Source organism: Eremomyces bilateralis, assembly GCF_010015585.1.
Source record: "Eremomyces bilateralis CBS 781.70 unplaced genomic scaffold P152scaffold_17, whole genome shotgun sequence".
Classification (NCBI taxonomy): Eukaryota; Fungi; Ascomycota; class Dothideomycetes; order Eremomycetales; family Eremomycetaceae; genus Eremomyces; species Eremomyces bilateralis.
In genome coordinates, this window is record NW_022985083.1 from 238035 (window position 1) to 258717 (window position 20683).

Sequence of the window (20683 nt, forward strand, 5' to 3'; positions counted from 1 at the left end):
CCTGCTTTTGATTCCCCGAAATCATTCACAAAGCACCTCATACCATCTATCGCTTCCTTTCCTTTCTGTCTCCTTATGTCCTTCCTTCTCACTCCATCCAACCTTTCTAATCGAGGCCTCATGTCTACACCATGTCGATCAACCACCGAGTTAGGCTGTTTAGGTGCATGTCTCTCGTTTCCTTTATTCTTATAAATCCTTCCACCCCACTGCTTGGAACCGGACTCCACACACGGTGACAGGGGCATACAGCGAATGCCACACAACAAGCAGAGTGTTAACGCGGGAGAGCAGAGTTGTCGTACTACGGCCACCGATATAGATCGTCATTGCTCGATATAACACGGTAAGATGGAGGGATGGCGGCCAGAACATGGCAGAACCGCCGCAATTGGCTTTCTATTCGTGTTCATGTCGGGGTACATGGCTTCGGTTATGAGGATAGGCTATGGTGTGAGGTATTCTCGTCAAGATATCTCTACGTCTTCATGAATTAAGCAGCTTGACAGAGCATATAATGGTTCTATCGCCTGCTTAGTGCTTGTACGTCGCCATATATCCACCTCATCAGAAAAGTATCCCGTATCCCACCTGCACCACACGTCACTCACTCAACCCCCCGTTCGTTCTTCAGAAGTTAATCAAATTCTCCCCGTAGCCCTCGACTCTTTATGCCCTATGTCCGCATCCGGAACCCCATCGGGCACCAACCCGCCCGAATTGTTGGTCTCCGCCCCACCCTACCAATCATGACCGCACCCGCAACCGGGATATAGAAATCGACACGAAAACACCACAGCCGCGCCGCACGCCGTTCGCAAGGCGGTGATATCTCCAGGAATCAGACGGCGGGAAGCCAGAGAATTCTGTTGGGAATGGCGGTGATTGGGCATATCATATATGTGGTTCGGATGGGAAAGGTTGGAAGGTGACGTGAGATTGGATTTAAGTGCAGAGGGTTTCTCATAGGTTCATAAATACATGATTTTCCTGCCCTTTTTTGGCTTTCGATCGAACATGTTCCATGTCTCACCTCGCCCAGTCCAGTCCTTTTCTTTCGCATCTGGTCCTGTCCTGACAAGCCCTGTCCCGACACGGCCGCAAAGACATCGAATCGTGCAAAATCATCGTTCCGTAATGATCGTTAAGAATGTCGTGTGAATGAATGTCGTGGGGAAGAACCTATCTTCTCGTAAATTCATACTCGTTGAGTTCGTTTTTTCCGTTTCTCGCCAAAAAGCCCAAAAGCGCCCACCAAACGAAGGAAGAATTCCGCTCGTGTATAAATGCCGTGCCGTGCCTTGCCGTTCCTCACCCATCCGATTCGACTCGACTCGACCGTCATGGAGTTAGCTGACAGGAGGAGATATGCGGTGGACGAGACACGAAGCAAGAAGCAAGCAAATCGAAGCAGAGGAGAGAAACAATGTGGGGGTATCTGATGCATAAAAGAGTGGTGCGTGATATCCCGTCCATTCCCGAACCCGGTGGGATGAACGACATATTTCCGAAGCAAATGACCGATCCGAACACGGAGTGAGCCGTCCTAATTCCGTCGATCCCGATCCCGATCCCGACACCGGGTCGCCGTCCCGTTGCCGCCGACCCGTCCCTGAGGACCATCAATGTTCAAGGGTGCATACCCACCCGTCTAGCATGCCGCCATGGAACTCCGAAGAAAAAACAACAAGTCAAACAAGAGCTCGGAATCAATCCGTAACTCAGGGGAAGGAGCCTCATGAGTCCCACACCGGCCCGAACGCAGGAACCCCCCGGCTCTCCATCGAATACACAATCTTCCGCGTCAGCCGCGGATTCGAGATCACGAACACCGCCTCCGCCCCGCTTTCCACGTACATCCGATACGTGATCTCCACCATGTTCGGTCGCCCGCTCGCCCGCGTGTCGATGATCACCGCCTCGGAATCGGCGCTGCGCACTGCATCCACGATACCTTGCCCGAACGTCCGTAGCGGGCTGGGGGTCGACCAGAGCACGCGGGCCGGCTGGCGTCGGGAGGCGTCGGTGAGGAAGGAGAGGCATGGGCCGATGCCCGAGCCGGTAGTGACGACGACGACGTTGCGGAAGATGCAGGCCATGCTGAGGACGCCGGTTTTCGGGAGCCCCTTCACCCAGTATTTGGTCTGGGGGTTCATGATGGCCGATTTGGTCCAGTCGCCGGCGTCGGAGATGATCATGCTGCCGCCGGGGGCACCGTCGACGGCGGGGAAGGTGGCGAAGGGATGCCATTCGAAGAGAGGGTTGTCGCTGATGGCGAGGCCGGAGAAGGGTTTTAGGGTCTTGTCGTAGTGAAGGCGTAAAGCGTGGTTGGAGAGGACTTCAGGACGGAATGTCCATTTGCGGAGACGTAGCCAGGGGAGGAGGATGTTGAAGGTGATTGCGGAGAGGAACCAGAACGTGGGCTGGTGGATGAGCTCGATGCCCATGTTTCGATGGCTGCGGGTCGAGAGTTCGTGTGCGATCAAGAGAAGCTCCACCCAGAAGAGCGCGACACCGGTCCATCCAGCAAACCGATGCGTCATCTCGAACGAATTGTGTGACATGAATCGGAATCGGGGGTACGCAAAAACGATGATCGTCAGGAGAAGGAGCAACAGGACATAGCTGAAAGTCAGAACTGGGATCGATCGCATGGAATGATCTACAAAGTTGATGGTAATCAATACGGTCAGGAGGATCAGCCAGACAGTTCCCGCCACGCCTGCACCGGAATGGACCCTGTTCACAACTGTCAGTCAACCCTCCCATGAACCTCTACGGGTAAATTAAAACATACCCGCCATGCTCGTAGATCTTCGCTAACATACGTCGAAGGCGTAGCGGTGCAGAGAGAGGCACGAGCCAGCACGTCCGAAACATGAAGTTCACCACATAGTCCTGGCGGATGGTGATGGCCACGAGGATATTTGCCGACGCCGCGGTAGCCACGTGGGCTATGTCGATCTTCGCCGATGTCTTATTCAGGGCTAGAAGCACGATCAAACCGACGACGTTCAGGAGGAAGACGATCGAGAAGAGCCGGCGATACACGTTGAGGGAGGTGTGGCGTATATTGCGAACGAACCGGCTCTGCCGCTTCTCGGGAACGGTGGATGCGGTGCTACATGCACTGGTACTGACAGTGACGTCGGTTCGAAATGACGCTTGACTGTCTGTTCGTACATGTGCATGAGATGGAGGTGCAAGGCCATTCTCCAGGCTTCCCGCTTGCTTGAAGCTTTTCTCGATCTCATCCTCATTGAACGACACGCGGTTGGCGACGGACGACGGAGCGTCTGGTGATGCCACCTTCAATCGTTTCTCGTAATCGGCGAACTGTGCGGCGGAGAATCCGCCATTGATCGGTTCGTTAGGGGCGGGAGTGACGATGATGGTGGTGGTGTCGGATGGAGAGGGCGCATGCCTGGACGTGGTATCGCTTGGCTCCATGTGTTTGATGAGGGCCCCAGAGGAGGGGGGAGAGAGGAAAGGAAGAGGGGGAGAGAGGAAAGGAAGAGGGGGGAGTATACGTAGGTGGTGGGATGCAAGTGAATTGACGTGTCGAGAAAATGGACAGAGGGTCAAGAGTCGCCATTTAAGAGCCGCAGACGGTTAGGGTATAGCGAAATGAAAATACAGGTCCCTAGCAACGGCAACGAGGACGGCGAAGACAAAGACACGGACTCAATTGAATCGAACTTTCGCATGTGGGAACTTGCGTACCGACGGATTGGGAAACTCGGGAAGCCATCAATGGCACTCGCCACTCACTCAACTCAGGGCAGTCTCGAGAATGCTGAATGGCCAGTGACCACCGACCGGGACATGGGATTCTTCGCCCGACTGGGAATGACTCGATACGGTGACAAAGAACGGGGACTTTGCTGCTACCGTAGTGACCATATACCTGACGCCTGACCGAAAGTGAATCTAACGGGCCCAATTAGACCGTGGTATCGGGGTAACGTCGTACATGAGGCGCAGATCAGGTTCGAAGATGGTTTTCAGGTGGACAGAGGAACAAGTCAAAAATTCACGCATGCATGGATCCATCCTCCCATGGCAGTGGTCGTATGGTATCGGTACCGCACCACTACCGATGGTTTCGTCGTAATCCGTGCTGGGTAAATGGGACTACTGGTACCCTGTGGGCCGTGAAGGCGCGAACACCATGAAGTGCATGAACCGCTCAGGGAGTGGCCCGTGACGAAATGGGTCGCTGATCGCTGTGGCTAAGGTGGCCGCCCCAGAGAGAACCAGAAGATACGGCTCGGACCAATCTTCGCCAGCCACGGGCAAATCAAAGGCATTGAACAATTGAGGAGACTAATCGCTAATCACAGTAATCAGGGCTTGTGGGGGACCACACACGGGGTAATATGAACGACGGACAAAAAGCGAGCTACTACAATATTCTTTCTGCAACCTGCATGCACAATTTGGATTCTGCTGCAGCGGGAAACTGGTAAGGATTAACGACGAGACTCAAAAAGTCAAAGAGTAGCCGGGGAAGGTGGAGTGAGTGCTGCATGTGGATAGCGGCTTGCAGGATCAGTTAGCAGGGGCTCAACAAATTCGAATCAGGAAGTGTGGCCGACGATTAGATGAACGACCAAATTGGAGAGGAATAGCGCCGAGAAAGTCCCAGTTGAATTGGGTTAGGCTTCTGGGGTGGGAATAAAACGTGGATAATGTGATGATGGGGTTTCGAATGTGATTGGGGTCGGGTTGAAGGGGCGATATCGAGGGGATTCGATACGGACATGTGGTTGGATGAGAGGAATAAGATGAGATGCAAGTATTCCGTACTCCGTATGCAACGGAGATGCGGTGATATGGTGACTTAGTGACTTTGTGTTCGACCGTTGTTCGCCCTTTGGGGCGGGAGAACAAGTCGAGAATACTGGGAGACAGAAACTGAAGAGCGACGATACATCCATCAATCCATGTTGAGTGTTCCTAGCGAGCTCTCACGGACCCTTCCGACAAGCCGGCCCGCTAATATCACCCTAAAGGCCCTAACGGCTAACAGATTATTCAGACCCCATCATGGCTCCTCTCCAACCACTCGGAGTGTCGGATGTCCTCGAGCGATTGAGTCTGCTATATCCGACTGGCTTTGCATCGCTTGCGTCTACGAACCATTCCTCTGCGCTTCAGCAACACTCAAACATTACGGAATACGACTCATTTCGTGCCCTCTGCGTCGACGAGTCAACTGGTCATATATCAGGCCATCAATACCATTGCCAGCCTTCATGAAGGCCAATTGACTCTATAACAGCAGCCGGATGCTACAGTGTCGCCAGTGGCCACGCTCACGTCACCTTGTCCCTCACCATACCAGGGTAGGTAAATAATAAATATAACGCAGGAAGAGGTTATTAGTTTTCCGTTAGGTACCAGTTACCAGGTTTCGCAGTATTATTCACAGGCGGACCTGCCCGGTTCCCTTGTATCAAATTAAATCTCCAATCCCAGTCCAACGACCACAGTGTTACAAATTTCTTCTTCGACGGTTTTGTGGCCGAGCAAGATTTGGATTACACCGAACACAATCGCACGGAACCGCTCATACACAGCAACGGTCCAGGGCGACGTTGCCGTGTTCGTCCTCCAAACCATTTCATTGATTCATTCGTGTCAGTATCAACGACTTTGGTGCGACGTCCTCGATCATTGGTAATCTCCCCGCATCGATCGTCCGGCTGTGCAACCACACCTCTTCATTCTTCGTACCAAATCCCAGATGTGCGCCCAGGTTACTCGGGCCGGATGCGCCTCGATCTCATTTTCTCTACGATTGGCAATGCTGCGGGATCGATGTTCCTTGGGCGTCCGCTAGATCTCGTATTGATTTGACACGATCACTCGAGACGGCTGCTATCTCAGACATCACTTGGTCATGGGGTGACCCTCACTGAAAGGTATTTCGGACTTTCCTCATGATACGTTGCTGGACGGTGCGTAGTGGAAGCATGCAAGTGAGCGCGCCCCGGACCGGCAAAGCGGGAGGAAATAGTAGCGATAGGAGACCCTAGCTCGGCGCCTAGCCATGAAATATTCTCGAAGACTCCGGACCGTTTGGGGCGTGTTAAGATGATAACTAATGCGCTAGGTCGGGGGGATTTCTGATTTCTCAATTTCTCAAGTCGATTGAAGTTGCATTAGAGTGACCAAGACCCCGGGATTTCGAACCACGCTAATTCTATCTGACCAATAAAATTCGTCAATAATGAACCACCCCAGCCGAGGTTGAACTACCCCTGTCCCTGCCACCTGCTGTTCAGCCACTGACTTTCCTTATTGGTTGACTGTTGCAGTTTCCCCCTCGCTGGCTGGCAGTTCAGTTCGCCCGCTCGATTCAAAGGGGAGGGTTTTGCAATTCGATGAGATCACACAAGGTTTCATTCTGGAAGCTCTTAATCATCCTTCCATCAAAGCGGACTTGGCACATTTCTCTTTGTGCGACGCTGCCATCGCGATCTTGCGTCGTTGGTGTAACCTCCATGTCAGGGCGATGCCTCCCTCGGTATTTGATATCTTCGGCCACCGCAATCCTTCGTGCTTTTGCGCTCGAATATGGTGGGTATCAGGTGTGCATGTATGTGATCTAATCGGTACATCTCGGAATTGGACTGCACAATATTGCCATAATGCACTGACAATCAAGAGACGGAGACGCAGCATCCGCTCGGTGTCGTCGCCGGGGGTTGAACTAAACTCGATACTCGGCGACTTTTGGCGATTCAGCTCTTCTATCCAGAAGGGAGAATAGCATTATTGCTCAAGCGGGGAACCTACCTTTCCCTACAGTCGGTATCAATAGTAGAGTGCCGGGTATTCTTAACAGGAATAGCTTCCTGCCGCTACTTGCACTCTGCAGGATGGAGAATTACCTATTGCAAAGAGGTCTCCGCTGAAGGAAGCGATTATCCATAGATCCGGGTCACTTTGCTATGCCCTAGTTCCATTGCTGCAGCTCGAGCAAGTTTGAGTTCTGGATGCCTTTTAGGAATGCGGTCTTGGTCCACACTGGCACCAAAAACGTACCACATCTTCAGTCTCGCCAGGACCGAGAAATAGGCGCGCAAAGCACATCATACATGTCAAGCGCGTGGAAATTCCTGGTTTCATGTTCATATCGACACTGGTAGTACAAACATCCGGTGCCTGCGTCAAACATACAATCAGCACCGGTAGCCGGGAGAGCTACGACTGATACGAGATTCGCTTCATCGATCCTCGAAATAGGGCAAACATGGACATCTTGATCCGACCAGGACCGAGACTCTGGTTACTCTTTTCTGCCACGATCCGCCCACCGACTTCCGGAAAGAGCGTGCAGTCTGGGCTGATCACACCCTCGTTCTCCCGTCTCAGATCATCGGTGCCGCCAGTTTCGGTCTACCGTCGTGTCGCTTTCGCAGAAACGCAGACGGGGAAACCCATCAAGTCGAAACTAAAGCGTCGATCGACGATGTCGTCGAGCTCAAGCGGTACGTAGCCGTCGTGCCAGATAGAAGAATGGGGTTCTGGCCCATGTAGCTGCAAGTATCGCTGAACTAATCCAGATATCAAGCAACGAATTGATGCGGAGTATATAGTAGAGTACTTCAAGGTTGTCCACAAGTACATATCCAGATTCCAGCCCACTAGCCGACTTCGGTCGAGGAGGGGTTCAGGAAAGTGGGGGGCCTTGGGGGACCATCAGACCGGGGATTGTATGTCTCAATGACGAGACAATCTTCATGAGCGGAACGACTCTCCACCAATTACGCAACCACCGACTGAGAATCATACGTACCTTTCAATGTGTGGTGCATGAAAAGGTCCTCTCTATCTGTAATGCGTTGTCGACAGCCCATAGAAGAAGTCCCCGATTGGATTGGTGGAGCTGCGATACTCTACCGGTGACAACGAAATGGTGAGGTTAGAGGTATTTTCCCCGCTGCCCATTGCAGACCGCAACTGATCAACTCAATCGCCGAATCTCGGATTCTCTGCGTCTTCATGGCGTGATTAGATGGCCTGCGAGCGTCGTACCACAGCGCCACCGTCAGGTGGAGATGGAGGCGAAAATGCATCGAGCGAGCCGCAATGTCAGCAAGCGATGCTCTTGTCTCTCAACACTACCCGACTCGCTTTCACTATCATGGCAGAGACATCTCATCCTGTTCCGACGATGTGGATGAGCCTAGCTTTGCTTGAATGGTAATCTAATGCAGATTGCCGGAATGGGCGACCGCTGTACCGATCGTGATGCTGGGCGCTGGCCCAATCCAAACCTGGGTTTGGCGGCATCCATTTGCCGGATGGAGAGCGGCAGACAGCAGTCGAGATTGATGCATAGTGCTAGATTTGGCCGCGGCAATGCAAGCAGAGAGCTTGGGAGCGCGGAGTCCCAGCGATGCGGTACTTGCTTGGTAGAGGTACTTCCCTGCGGCAGATTTCAAAACGTCGACGCAGTCGCAGCTTAACGGTTCGAGGAGGTCGCAAGTAGTGCTTTCAGCTTTACCGGTTGAATGCGAAGGATCCAGGAGCAGGACGAGCGACTGGCGACTGGCGACTGGCGTGTCGGGGACCACGGCGCAACTTGCGAAAGCATGGGAAAAGTGAGGGAATATCTGAGTCCTGGTGCATTTGGTGGTGTTAGGTGGGGTCTGGTTACCAGCCTGTTGGGTAAATATACAAAGGCCGCCCAGCCGCGATTCCGGGGTCTTCGAATCCATGTCATCCATCCATTGCTCGGCTGGTTTCGTAGCGCGTGAAGTGGTCAATCATGAGCGGTGTCGAAGCGCGAAAATGACCACTTGATAGTTGACAAGGTGATTGTTGAAGATCGCGGATGCAGAATGTACAACAGGACAACGACGGGAGAGAAAATGGCTGGAAAGTTGACGATCTATCATCGTCGGCGACTGGAGAAACGCGATATGCCTTTCTCGCGCGCTGAGTGGACATAATAAGTGTCATCATCTCCCTTCGCGTCAATCTCACCCACCAAGAGGAGCAAGATCTCCGGTTCGTCACGGTCCTTCACTGTTGATGATATTGCTGATTATTTGTATTTTTTTACAAGTCTTCTCCACTACTCTCAGGCCAGTCGATGATCCGCAGACCACAGGACCCCATCCCCACCGTTGTTCGGCACTTGTTCCTAATTGCTTTAGTTATGTCTGGCTGTAGGCATTATTGCCTATTGGCCGCTTGATTCTTTTATCCTTCATCGTCGATTGAGCCTCCTGTAAGTTCGCACAGCAACAGCCATTCGAATTTCAACCGTAGAACATCCACCAATTGTCCTCTTGTCCTCTCTATCAATCGGTTGGCTCATCTGGTGCTCCCAGCAACCCCAACGGAGACATCATATCCCGGCCGTTTCCACCGCCACAGATGCACTTGCAGGCACCATCGAATGCCATCTGAACACTAACCCCGACACTTAATGCTTCCGACTTAACTTTAATAACACTTTGCTACCGGGCGGAGGGTCCCATTCCCTCTACCGTAGCGGTAGTGGAAGAGTGGATCTTGCGCCGCCTTTCGATCGCCTCCTGTCGTTTCTTCTTGCCTCTTGGGAATGGCTGGTTTTAACCTTTCCATGGAGGCGTCGTGCTGTGTCCTCTCTGGCGGCGCCTTTGCTTCCTGTTCGGCCATTGCTGCCATTGCTGCCATCTCAAGTGTATCTCTTTCCCTTCCGAACGTCTTCGGCCCTTTTGTCTTTCCGTCTTGTACATATCGTCGCCTATCGTCGCCTATCAAATTCTGTATGCCAATTGGCGGATCCTATACATATGCTGCGACCCATTTATGCCTAACTCTCCAGTCTATGCTCTGCATTGCCTTCTCTCCCCTTCTCTTCGATTTTACTGATCATATCTTCCACTCCCCGGGTTATCCTAGGAGCGATTGACCGTCTTTGCCCGCCTGAATCGCAATTGTACCACTTCGTTGTCGCATATACCAAGATTGTGATATTTATGTGCCCCGGGCCAGTCCCGCTCCGAAGCCTTCCATCATCCACCCCATCTCACGATTTTGTATTCAAATATTTACAATGTCTATAACCACGGATATTGTATCATGGACCTTCGGAGGAGAAGGAGGGTTGTCAGACCCTGATAAACCTGTACGGTCCCTTTTCTTTTCTCCATCTGATTGCCCCAGACAAGCACCCCATGCACCATCTCCACTTTCGAGGCATTCATATATGAAATGCAGAATCGCTGACTTCCGCAACTGTATAGATCCTGATTGACACTGCGGACACTACTCGTGCTCTCTCACATGCTCAGATCAAGAGCTACGTGCGGAGGCTCGTCGCGGGTTTGCGTGCCATCGGCGTTGCACCGGGCGATTGTGTCTGCGTGAATTCCTTCAACGACGTTGGTGTTCCCCTGATTCCTTCACTTTGATTTCGTGTCACTTTTCGTATAGGGGGGCCACTTGGGTCTTTCCCTTTCTGGTTGTTTATAATCCAGATTCTATCCGTCATCTTTCTCAAATCAGTTACATAGGCGGAAAGTCTCCTATAGTTTGACGTTTTTTTTGGGCATGGCATCATTCCCGTTTACTTGAAGTCATTTGCGTCGAAGTTGCGCCTACCGTCGGCACTGAAGGATTTACGGTTTTGACAATCCCTTTTAGATCCTTTACTATGCGATTTACCTAGGTGCCATCGGCACTGGAGCCCGTTGGACAGGTGTCAACCCGTCCTACACCGCACATGAGCTCACCCACCACATGTCCATGACGGAAGCTAAGGTGCTAATCGTCGAGCCGGCCTTGCTCACCACCACCCTAGAAGCCGCGAAGGAATGTGGGATCTCGGAGTCGAAGATCTTTGTATTTGACGTGCATGATGAAAACACACACCCACATCTCCAGTCGTGGGATGTGCTGCTCCAACATGGCGAGGAAGATTGGGTGATGGTGGACGATCCCTACACGACGACTGCGACGTACGCGTCGACGAGCGGAACTTCGGGATTGCCAAAGGCAGCGTTTCTGCCGCATTCATATCTCGTGTCGCAGGCAGAGCGACGGTTGTATCCGAAGGTGCCCTACGAAGTAAGTCGATATCCCAGCCCCTGGGTGACAGGCATGTCCGAAAGGAAATCATGTAACGCTCGGAAATCACCCGATTCTCCGACTGAACTGCCGTACGACGTTCATGACCATACGCTAACACACTCCAAGGTCCAACGGCTTACCCCTCTCCCGCCCTTCCACGTCTTCGCGACACCCCTTGTTCCGTCCAGCATCCACGCCGGCTGGCCGATCTATATCATGCGGCGTTTCGACATGGCAGCCTTCATTACCTCGATTTCGAAATTCGCCATCTCCGAAACATACGCGCCGCCACCGGTGCTGCTCGGGGTTCCGCAGTCGCCGCTATGCACAAAGGAGAGCTTATCGACCCTGCGGCAGATCTGGACGGGCGGCGCGGGCGTGAAGTACGAGAATCAGTTGCCGTTCTACGAGAAGTTGCATCCGGATGCGCAAATTAACCAGGTGTGGGGGATGACGGAAGCGGGGTGGGTGACGTGCGTGCAGTGGGGAGAGAAGTCGGAGGACGATAGTGTTGGTCGGCCAGTAGAAGGATTCGAGATCCAGTATGTTACTTTATCCCCCTCCCCTAGCCTAGCCTCCCTTCTACCCGAGATACTAACGACGCTTACCTGTAGAATCATGCCCGAGTCCGGCGACCTAGTCACCACCGACGACACCCCCGGCGACATCCTCGTCCGCTCCCGCTCGCTCATGCTCGGCTACATCCAGAACCCCACCGCGACCGCCGACGCCTTCTACTCCCCCCAGGACGACTCCTCCCACCCCTGGCTCAAAACCGGCGACTGGGGCTTCCTCCGCCACGGCCGCGTCTTCATCGTCGACCGCCGCAAAGACCTCATCAAGGTCCGCGGCTGGCAGGTCTCCCCCGCCGAAGTGGAAGGCACCCTGCTCACCCACCCCGCGGTGCTCGATGCCGCCGTCGTGGGCGTGCAGTTGCCGGACGCGGTGGCGGAGCACGCGCGCGCGTACGTTGTCGTGCGGCCGGGTCAGGAGGTCTCCGGGGATGAGGTGCGGAAGTGGGTGGGGAAGATGCTGGCGCGGTATAAGGTGCCGGAGGAGGTGGTGTTCATCGACAAGATCCCGAAGAACAGCACCGGGAAGATTCTGCGGAGGTTGTTGAGGACGCAGGACGTCCCTGTGGGGAGCGTGGCGGCGGAGTCCGGGGATCACACGGTGCACAAGAGGGATAGGGGGGCGGTGGTGGTGGATGAAAGGGCGGGAGATGAGAGTAGTAGTAGTAGTGGTAGTGGTAGTGGGGATGAGGATTTGGAGAGGGGGGAGGGAAAGGGCGGGGAGGAAAAAATTCGGGCGGGGACCCTGGCAAGGGTTAAGGGGTCGGTGGTTGGGGTGCTCAGGGCAGTGCTGGCGCGGTTGAAAGGGCTGTGGGCTCGACTTTTCAAGTCCTAGGCAGGTGTACGGAAGGCCTGCACTTTTGAATTTTCACCATGGAGATGGTATGGTTACTTCGTTCCGGTTCGACGGTTGGTCGACCTTCGGCGGAGTTCAATTGCTTAGATTCGGACACTCACTTGTAGTTTGCCTGGCGCCTTGGAGGACGGAATGGATGTCGGCTCTTACTGAGTTGGACGGATGGCCGGATGGGGAAGGCATAATTATTCATGATATCCTTTGTGCGAACAGCTCATGGCGATGGGATATAGATACGATTACTGCATATACTGTTTAGCTTATGATATGACGACGGCGGAATGGTCATACATACTTAGCAACATTAGATAGATTCATGATTTAAGCCTGTTCTCTTCTGCTATTGCTTATTATATCGTGGTAGCTTGTGTCCTCTTGTCCAACACTGCGGCTCCAACATTGCCCATTGCCATCGTCCTGTCGTAACACAACAGATGCGGCCATGTACAAAAGTCAAGAACACTATCTGTGTCTCCTGCATCAAAATGAAGCGTGAAATAAAGAGGACTGAGAGCAATTGGTGCATGGCGATGCTGTGATCTGTCGCGTCACACCATAACGGTAATCGTGGATAGTTACAAGTGCACGATCTTGAACCCTTCCATTTCTCGTCCACCCTGTCCCACCAAGGACTATCGTTGGAGACACAGCTACCACAATACACTGTACTAATGACCATCGTGTTCATGCTCCCCAACCACGCCCATCTCGTCCACCGCCTACACTGTTCCTGCTACCTCCGTCGGCAACGCCACCTCCAAGATATCCACCCCTTTCTGAATCTCGCTCTTCCCCGGCATCTTATTCCTCCGCATCAACTCCGACGCCTGGCTCATATACGGATCCTTCCCCATACTCACCACCGCCACCACCGTCTCCCCCTTTGTATAGTACCCCACGAACGCCGGCTTTTGCGTATCTCCTACGATCACCACGTCGTCCCACCCGTGGTTCACATTCCCGCAGTACCGCATCTGCGACCCCAACGCGCTCCAGAAGATCGGGATGAACTCTGCCCGCGTCTTCCCTTGGATCGCTGTCGCCACCACGCGTCCCGCGTTCTGCGCGACGTTCCAGTGCTCGATGCGGACGGGCTTGCCGTCTCCACCCGGTCCGTGGTACGGGTATGTGGCGATGTCGCCGATGGCGTAGACGTTGGAGAGGCCTTGCACGGCGAAGGACTCGTCGGTGAGGATGGAGCCGTCAGCTTCGAGTTTGACTTCGGGGGAGTCCTTAAGGAACTCAGTTGCGGGGGCGACGCCGACGCCCTCGATGACTAGGTCGGCGGGGAGCTGAGTACCGTCTTTGAGATGGACGACGCCGATCTTCGAGGGGTCTGTCTCGCTGGGTGTGCCCTTCTCGACGGATGCCTCCATCTTGAACTTGATGCCGTTCTTCTCGAGGATGGCGCGGAAAATGTTGCCGACCTTCTCGCCCATGACGCGCTCCATGGGGGCTTTCTCCATACCGATGACGGTGACATCGTTGCCTTTGGAAACGAGGCAGTTGGCGACTTCCAGCCCGATGAACGAGCTGCCGATGACGACTATCTTCTTCCCGTTGTCGCCGACCGCTTCCACGATGGATTTGGCGTGTGGAATGGCTCGGAGGACGAACACGTTGCCGAGGTCACCTTTCAGCCCTGGCAATGGCAGCCAGCGAGGCGAGCCGCCCGTGGCGAGAACCAGTTTGGTGTAGTCGTGGGTCTTCCCAGATTTGGTAGAGACAGATTTGGAATTGAAGTCGATCTTCGACACTTCGTCGTCGATTATGTCGATGCTTGCGTCCTTGTAAAAATCCACCGGCCTCCATGCGATCTTAGAGACATCGGCAAGGAGGGCCTTAGAGAGCTTCGTACGATCAATCGGCCGGTATCCTTCTCTTGAGATAACCGTAATATGCCCCGTGTACCCGCCTCCTCGTAGGCCTTCAATGGCTCCAGTTGCTCCACTGCCTCTGTTGTTTGGCAAATTCCATGGTTAGTATATGATTCCATAGGAGGGAGGACCGGACTTACCCTCCAACTACAAGCACCTTCTCATTCCCTTGCGCCTGGCATTTGATATTCAACTGCCCTCGACTGGCCTTGATAACCTCCTCTTCCCCGCGAATGTAGACACCCCCGTCCTTCTCAAAGACCTCATACTTCGCCAGCGGGTCCAAAGCCGGCGCATTCTCAATATCTCCCGTCTCCACATGGAAACATGCTACGGAGCAATCAGCCAAAGTTCCCAGTCCATCGCCCAAAGCCAATTGACTAGGCCTCGAGGATCCGAGTTTCTTGGTATGCACTCGTACTCACCTCCATGCCACGGGCAAGTCAATCGCCCTTCCCCCGTCAACACCCCCTTCACCAACGGCGCGCCATAATGCGTGCAATTCGACGACAGCGCATGGACGCGATCCCTGACCTTCGCGAGCAGCACCTTCGCATCTGGAATTCCTTCGACTTCCAACTGCAGTTTTTCTCCATTCTTCAAACTCAGGGCATCGATTCCTTTCAGTTTATATTCCGGCATCCTCGCAGTGAAACCGACGCTGAATGGGCGACAGAGACGTATATGGCGCGGGATGGCGTGATTGGGGAGGAATGTGGACTTTGCTGGGCGCGGAAAATGGATGAGGTAAGGTCGGAGTGATGAGAGAGGCATGAAATGGAAGGAAGATGGAAGGGAGAAGAGTTGAGTTCTAGGAACTCCGTTTTGTCTGGAAGGTCGATCACTGCTAGAGTGTTTACCTGCGATGATGGAGGGGAAGGCTGCTTACAATTGATCATCATGAATTCGATGATTCGCTGGTGACGTCGGTGACGTCGGCATTTCTTATCGATAACTCCGAGATCTACGCAACTGCGAGATTCGCAGGGGAGTCGGGGAGGGGAGTCCGGAGTATCTACTTTCGTACCTGGGACGATTTGCCCATCACTATATTAAGAGTTGGATAATTATTTCTCTTGTTTTTTAATTTGGCTCTATATCTTCATATTCGATATTAGAGCTCGAGTAACACTCCCATCAATGTGATGGCGGTGTACAGTGAGTGTAAACGAGGCCCAGCCTCTGAAAGATCCTGAAATCCACTCGACCACACTAAAATATCTCGCAATAAGGTATCATATATGCCATTTTCTCCCCGTGACATGCCATCGCCCTTCCGGGCCATCCATTCCCAACCTTCCCACAACCAAACCCCTACAATGTCATTTCCCTCAAGCCTCCGCCCTCCTCCATCCATCCCTAACCCCTCAACTTCCCCGCCCAAATCTCCGTCTTCATCGCCTCCAAATGCTTATGCATCTTCTCCAACTGCTGCCGCTCCTCTGCCTTCGGCGCTGTCGCCCGCCCCGCCAACTCGTGGTACAGCTTCGCGTACTTCGCGTGGTACGCCTTGAATTTCTGCGCGAGTTCGAGCGTTTGTCGGGAAGAGAGGGGGACGGCGTCCTCACCCGAGCTGGACGAGTTGCTGGAGACGCCGGGTGTGGATTTGAGGGAGGTGGCGGTGGCTGCGGGGCGGATTTGGCGGAGGGGCGCGTCGGAGGAGCTTGTGGATGAGGAGTGCGGGCGGGAGGGGGCGTGGACGCCGTTGAGTTTGCGGGATTTGAGGAAGGGGGCGTCAGGGGTGGGATCGGCTTTGCGTTTGAGGGAGACGGGGGTAGTGGATGAGGAGGCGGGGATCTTCTTGGTGGGGGAGGTGGTGGAGGCGACATCTAGTTTGGATTTCTTGGTGGATGGTTGGAGGCGCTCGGAGGTGCTTTCTGCTTTGCGCTTGGTGGAAGACTTTGCGGAGTTAGAGCCTGCTTCTATATCTGAGTTGTTCATGGGTGGGGAGGAGAGCGGTGAGGAGGTCTTGGGTTTAGACACGGTTCCAAGCACCGCTCGGTGGGAGTTGGATGAGGTGGAGGCCTTGGCTGCATTTTTACTCGCCTTCACCGAAGGTGTGCTGCTCCCCGTCACAGCCTTGGGTTCTTTCTTCTTCTTGGGGACGTCTGTCGACGAATCGTCCCCTTTCTCGCGCGGGGTCCTGCTCTTCTCATCCTTCTCCGCTTTCTTTGGAGCCGCCTTCTTTGGAAGCCCGGTCTTCTTGTCTAGGGCTACGGTCCCCTTGGCAGCGGGAGGCTGTTTCAGGACCGGAGCTCCGGAGAAGTCCAGCTTGGATAGAGTCTTGCCCTTACCGCGTTCCTCCTTCGGCAGGAGTTTCTGCCATAAGGCGTCGGTCTTGGTGATCCGCATTCGGTCGAAAGCGTTAACGGCGTTGTTGATCACGGTCTGACGGTCAACGTCGTCGTAGCCGAATGACCACGGCTTGAGCTCCTTGTGGTATTTGTCTTTCAGGCGATAAGTTTTGTTTTGCTCATTGTACTGGGCAAGTGGCTCCAGTACTTTTTGAACCAGCTTTTGTTGCCCCGGTTCCGTGTTGATTGCCAGCTTTCTCATCAGGTCCTTCAGCGTCAATGCCTTGATTGCCAGGCAGTGCATCATCGGTTCTCGATAGGAGTTCATGATTGCTTGCTGCTTTGTGTCTTGTTTCGGTGCGGAGGTGGGTGCGGTAAGGTGGGAGGGAGATTGTCCGAGGAGGGAAGGACTCGGTGGAATCGAACGATTTGAAGGAGCTTTCAGCAGACCGTTGCGTGAACGAGAATAAGCTTTGCTTTTGAGTGGAAGTTCTGCAAGAGTTGTTCTGTGAATTGTCAGTCTCAGCATATTGTCTCCGCATATTGGGACAATAGCAGCCTCTATAGGAAGTGAACTCAATAGGGCGATTCACAATGCCTGGATTGACAATATCGAATCGCCCAATAGAGCACCCTGAAGCTCTACTGTGATTCACGTACGCTTTCGCAGCTCTATCCCTTTCATAGTCCGCCATATTCTGCTTCAGAGCCTCCAATGCCGTATCTACCCCAGAGTGTGAATCGTCTGACTCGTGCACAGCCAGTCCATGGCTAAGCACACCGCGATACTCCCACTTGCCCGCATGTTCTTCAGTGGTCTCGTAGACTTCATGTCGGAATCGTTCTTTGGTGGCGTCGAGCGTATACTTCTTCCCATCGAGTTTCAGGGTCTGCGTTTGAGCTTATTAGCAATCTATTCCTTTGTATCTCCCACCCCTCCTATCCAATGCTACGATTATAGAACGTAAACACATACCGGAGTTCTTCCAAACAAAACCTGTGGTGCCTTTCCACTCCGTATACAATCCAACAGCTCGTCGACCACGCTCTTGCTCATGTCCAACTGCATGATCTGCGCCGATTTCCCTTTCCTCTCCGGCAACGAGTCGGGGGCGGCATGGAGAGCCACCGGGCCCTCGAGATCGAGTAAAGATATCATGGTTCAAGCACCGGGAGAGCTATCGGATCGGTGCAGGAACGGGACGGAAGAGGAGCGGAGATGCAAGCCGGAAACCTTCTGCAAAATAGCAAAGGGAAATTCCTTTATGCAAACCAGCAGAATGGCTATGTACAGGTCGGCATTGGTTCAGGCGTGTGGTTAACAACCGTGCAGTTGAGAGTTAGAGGCGATGCAAGGCGTGGAAATGGTACGATTGGAGGGGATTGGCTCTTGGTGACGGCACAGTGCACGCTGCCTGGGAGGTCGGACCAATGCCGCTCAACCGGTGTCTGCAAGCAGCTAAGTACGTGGGTACCTTGATGACGAAGGCAGAGGAGGCGAGGGATTATGGAAAGTTGCCTGATAAAGTGAGGAAAGACAAAGAGGTAACTATCGTATGGATAGTGAGAACGGAGGAGGAGGTCAGATGGAGGACGGAGGTGGTTGCTGCTGGAGTTTGGGCTTTGGCAGAGCAATCAAGCAGGGAACCCAACGATGATTGGCAAGCAAATCGGAACAAAGAACGAATAGTCGGGAAGCTGGAACTAAGCCTAATAGTCACGCTTAGAGCTATGTGCTGTAATATTGGTGGATGTCTCCGAACAAGTCAAAAGGAAGAACGAAGCACAAGAAATGGAGTTAAAGCCCAGTAGAAAGACGCCTGCATCGGAGTCAGGCGAGACAATCCCAGTTTCACGGCTGCTTTTTCTTTGAGGATTGATGACTTGATTTCCCTTCACCAGCCAGGTCAGCGAGTCGTCCAGTCCCTCAGCCGTGTTGCTTTTTGGCACATGGGGGCTAGGCCGAAGACGAGAATCGGAAATTCGGAATATCAGATGGAGCCATGGAGGGCCGAACCAACGCCACAAGCTTTGCTTCCAAAACCCAACTTGCCCGCCTCCTCCACCACTCCATTAGAAATTCAGAAAGTCGGAATGATTCGACACACCCCACCGGGCATGGCAAGCCAAAACGGGGGGCATTCTTGGGAAAGCAAGCAACAGCTTGAGCCTGGTGAATACTGAACAGGCGCAGAGTTTCCAGTTAGTCCGAGGCAGGGATCTAATCTGGGCGACGGGCAGGATGCTTCCAGGCCCAACATCCTTGATGCAGCTTCCATTACTCATCTCGTTGACTCGTCTACCTTCTCGTAATCTGCTGACGACGCTTCAATTGGTACGGTAGCCTTGTGAATGACTGGATTGAGAGAGACACTGGGCCTGTATAAAGACGCTGAGACGCGCATCATGTCCCTGAGACGTTTCCACCGTGATCTCGATCTTATGTCCTCCTGAATCTCATCCATGATCCAAAGACCTAATTCCAACCATGGGCGGGGTTCCCATGTGGTGCAATCGTATACGGTACACTATCGTCGGCAGCATCCAAATAGTCTGGCTCTCGGGCGGGTCTGACTCGGCGATGCGACCACGAGACAATCAGACGACCGCGAACATCCAGATCCTCATGAAATCAATCTCGACGATATTAACTCTCTAGCTTCCCCAATTTCCCGAGAGGCAAACCCCCATCTCCCCTTCATTTCCCCCACGATCGGAACGAGGCAGAAGAACAACTTAAAAAACATTGGAAAGTGGACGGACCGAAGAAGCCCTTCCAAGTTCCAACCCCCCCAATCTGTAATCTGGGGTAAAATTGAGGGACCTTGAATTACTCCACACCAGAGACTTTGGGGTTAATATGGACAGAACAAAGAGCCCCCCCATGTGTTACAGTGCCGACCAGGGCCGCTCGTACTGGGTAAAGAATCCGAGGCGAGGGGCAACCCTCCTCTCGTTTGTTGAAATTTTTAATGACGGTCAGGCTGAACACCAATTCCGAATTGTCACGATGGCACCCGCCATGCCAATCACGCTTGCCACGCTTCGGTCGTACCGTAGTACAATGGCATGTATGACCCCCAATCGCTTGACAGATGAACCCACGGAATCAAAGCAGGAACGGCGTTGAACCGTCTCCTCCGTTAGCGTTATGGCCTGCGTTCTTTGTGCTTTGCTTTGGCGGATTATAGATTCCCTCGTTGAGGGATTACCGACGACGGAAGGAACAAATGACTGGATATCGGGTTGTTACATGGACAGCTTGGTCCCATTGACTCCGGGCACTGCGACACGATGGTGAAGTATGGCGTTTCCTGTACTTACAGGTGTGTTGCGAATCCGGGATTCCGAATTCCGTATCTGTACCTGTGTAGCAGGGGGTGATCGCGGGATTTAGCCTATGATACGAAAGAGCAGCAATTTTTGATACGCCGATGCAAGGGATCTTCATAGCAAGGAAACCGGAAACTGTCGTCTGTAAGCCACCTGCAGCAATAGAATTGACGGACATGAGGAAAAATGTGGGAATTTGATTGCTGGACTTGTACCTACCATTACTATATTAGCGAAACTTGGAAGTTGGAATGTATGTTCGGAGCTCTCACCTTGATGACATTCCTGAGCCAATTGGACATGTACCGATCATCCGGGAGATCGTCCCATAGGCTTCCGGTGGGGGTGGGTGAAACAGACATCCACATTCTACAACGATCCTCTCAACCAGTTGTTCACGACGACCTCTCCTCGACCTTTCAAAAAGGCACACCTGTCGCCTTCCCGCATAAAACCACCCGCTTACCACATCGCGTGCCTGACGATTCCGTCTAATTAGCGAACGGCCTCTCCCCAAGTCCGAACCCGATCACCAGGACCCCACAGACATATCGCATACCGACATTACATAGTAGTACAGCACATGCAACAGGCACCCCAGTCCCACACGGAACCACGCACGTAGCTGTAGCGGCCGCACCCATTGGTGGCACTGTACGACCTTCGGCTGTGAAG

General features: G+C 53.3%; 5 protein-coding genes across 5 annotated transcripts; 1 reads left to right on the forward strand and 4 right to left on the reverse strand.

The window, feature by feature from the left end:
- Positions 1-1736: 1736 nt before the first annotated feature.
- Positions 1737-3450, reverse strand: P152DRAFT_467658 (integral membrane protein TmpA; the record flags this gene model as incomplete). The annotated part of the gene is made up of 3 exons (XM_033680783.1): positions 1737-2739; positions 2798-3121; positions 3287-3450. 3 exons carry the CDS (start codon positions 3448-3450, stop codon positions 1737-1739), a joined length of 1491 nt encoding a protein of 496 aa, XP_033532238.1.
- A 2004-nt stretch (positions 3451-5454) lies between these two features.
- Positions 5455-6094, reverse strand: P152DRAFT_460305 (uncharacterized protein). The gene has a single exon (XM_033679871.1). The coding sequence runs from the start codon at positions 5623-5625 to the stop codon at positions 5464-5466; it is 162 nt and encodes a 53-aa protein (XP_033532239.1). The 5' UTR covers positions 5626-6094; the 3' UTR covers positions 5455-5463.
- A 3775-nt stretch (positions 6095-9869) lies between these two features.
- P152DRAFT_90701 (acetyl-CoA synthetase-like protein) lies at positions 9870-12853 on the forward strand. Its single transcript, XM_033683336.1, has 5 exons — positions 9870-10132; positions 10251-10388; positions 10651-11073; positions 11203-11618; positions 11691-12853. The coding sequence occupies exons 1-5, from the start codon at positions 10061-10063 to the stop codon at positions 12481-12483; spliced, it is 1842 nt and encodes a 613-aa protein (XP_033532240.1). The 5' UTR covers positions 9870-10060; the 3' UTR covers positions 12484-12853.
- A 370-nt stretch (positions 12854-13223) lies between these two features.
- P152DRAFT_475441 (uncharacterized protein) lies at positions 13224-15023 on the reverse strand (the record flags this gene model as incomplete). Its single annotated transcript, XM_033681422.1, has 3 exons — positions 13224-14460; positions 14522-14711; positions 14807-15023. 3 exons carry the CDS (start codon positions 15021-15023, stop codon positions 13224-13226), a joined length of 1644 nt encoding a protein of 547 aa, XP_033532241.1.
- A 581-nt stretch (positions 15024-15604) lies between these two features.
- On the reverse strand, positions 15605-18291 carry P152DRAFT_90793 (uncharacterized protein). The gene is made up of 3 exons (XM_033683337.1): positions 17652-18291; positions 17336-17565; positions 15605-17181 (listed from the first exon to the last, which is right to left on the reverse strand). The coding sequence occupies exons 1-3, from the start codon at positions 17832-17834 to the stop codon at positions 15741-15743; spliced, it is 1854 nt and encodes a 617-aa protein (XP_033532242.1). The 5' UTR covers positions 17835-18291; the 3' UTR covers positions 15605-15740.
- Between the last annotated feature and the right edge of the window lie 2392 nt (positions 18292-20683).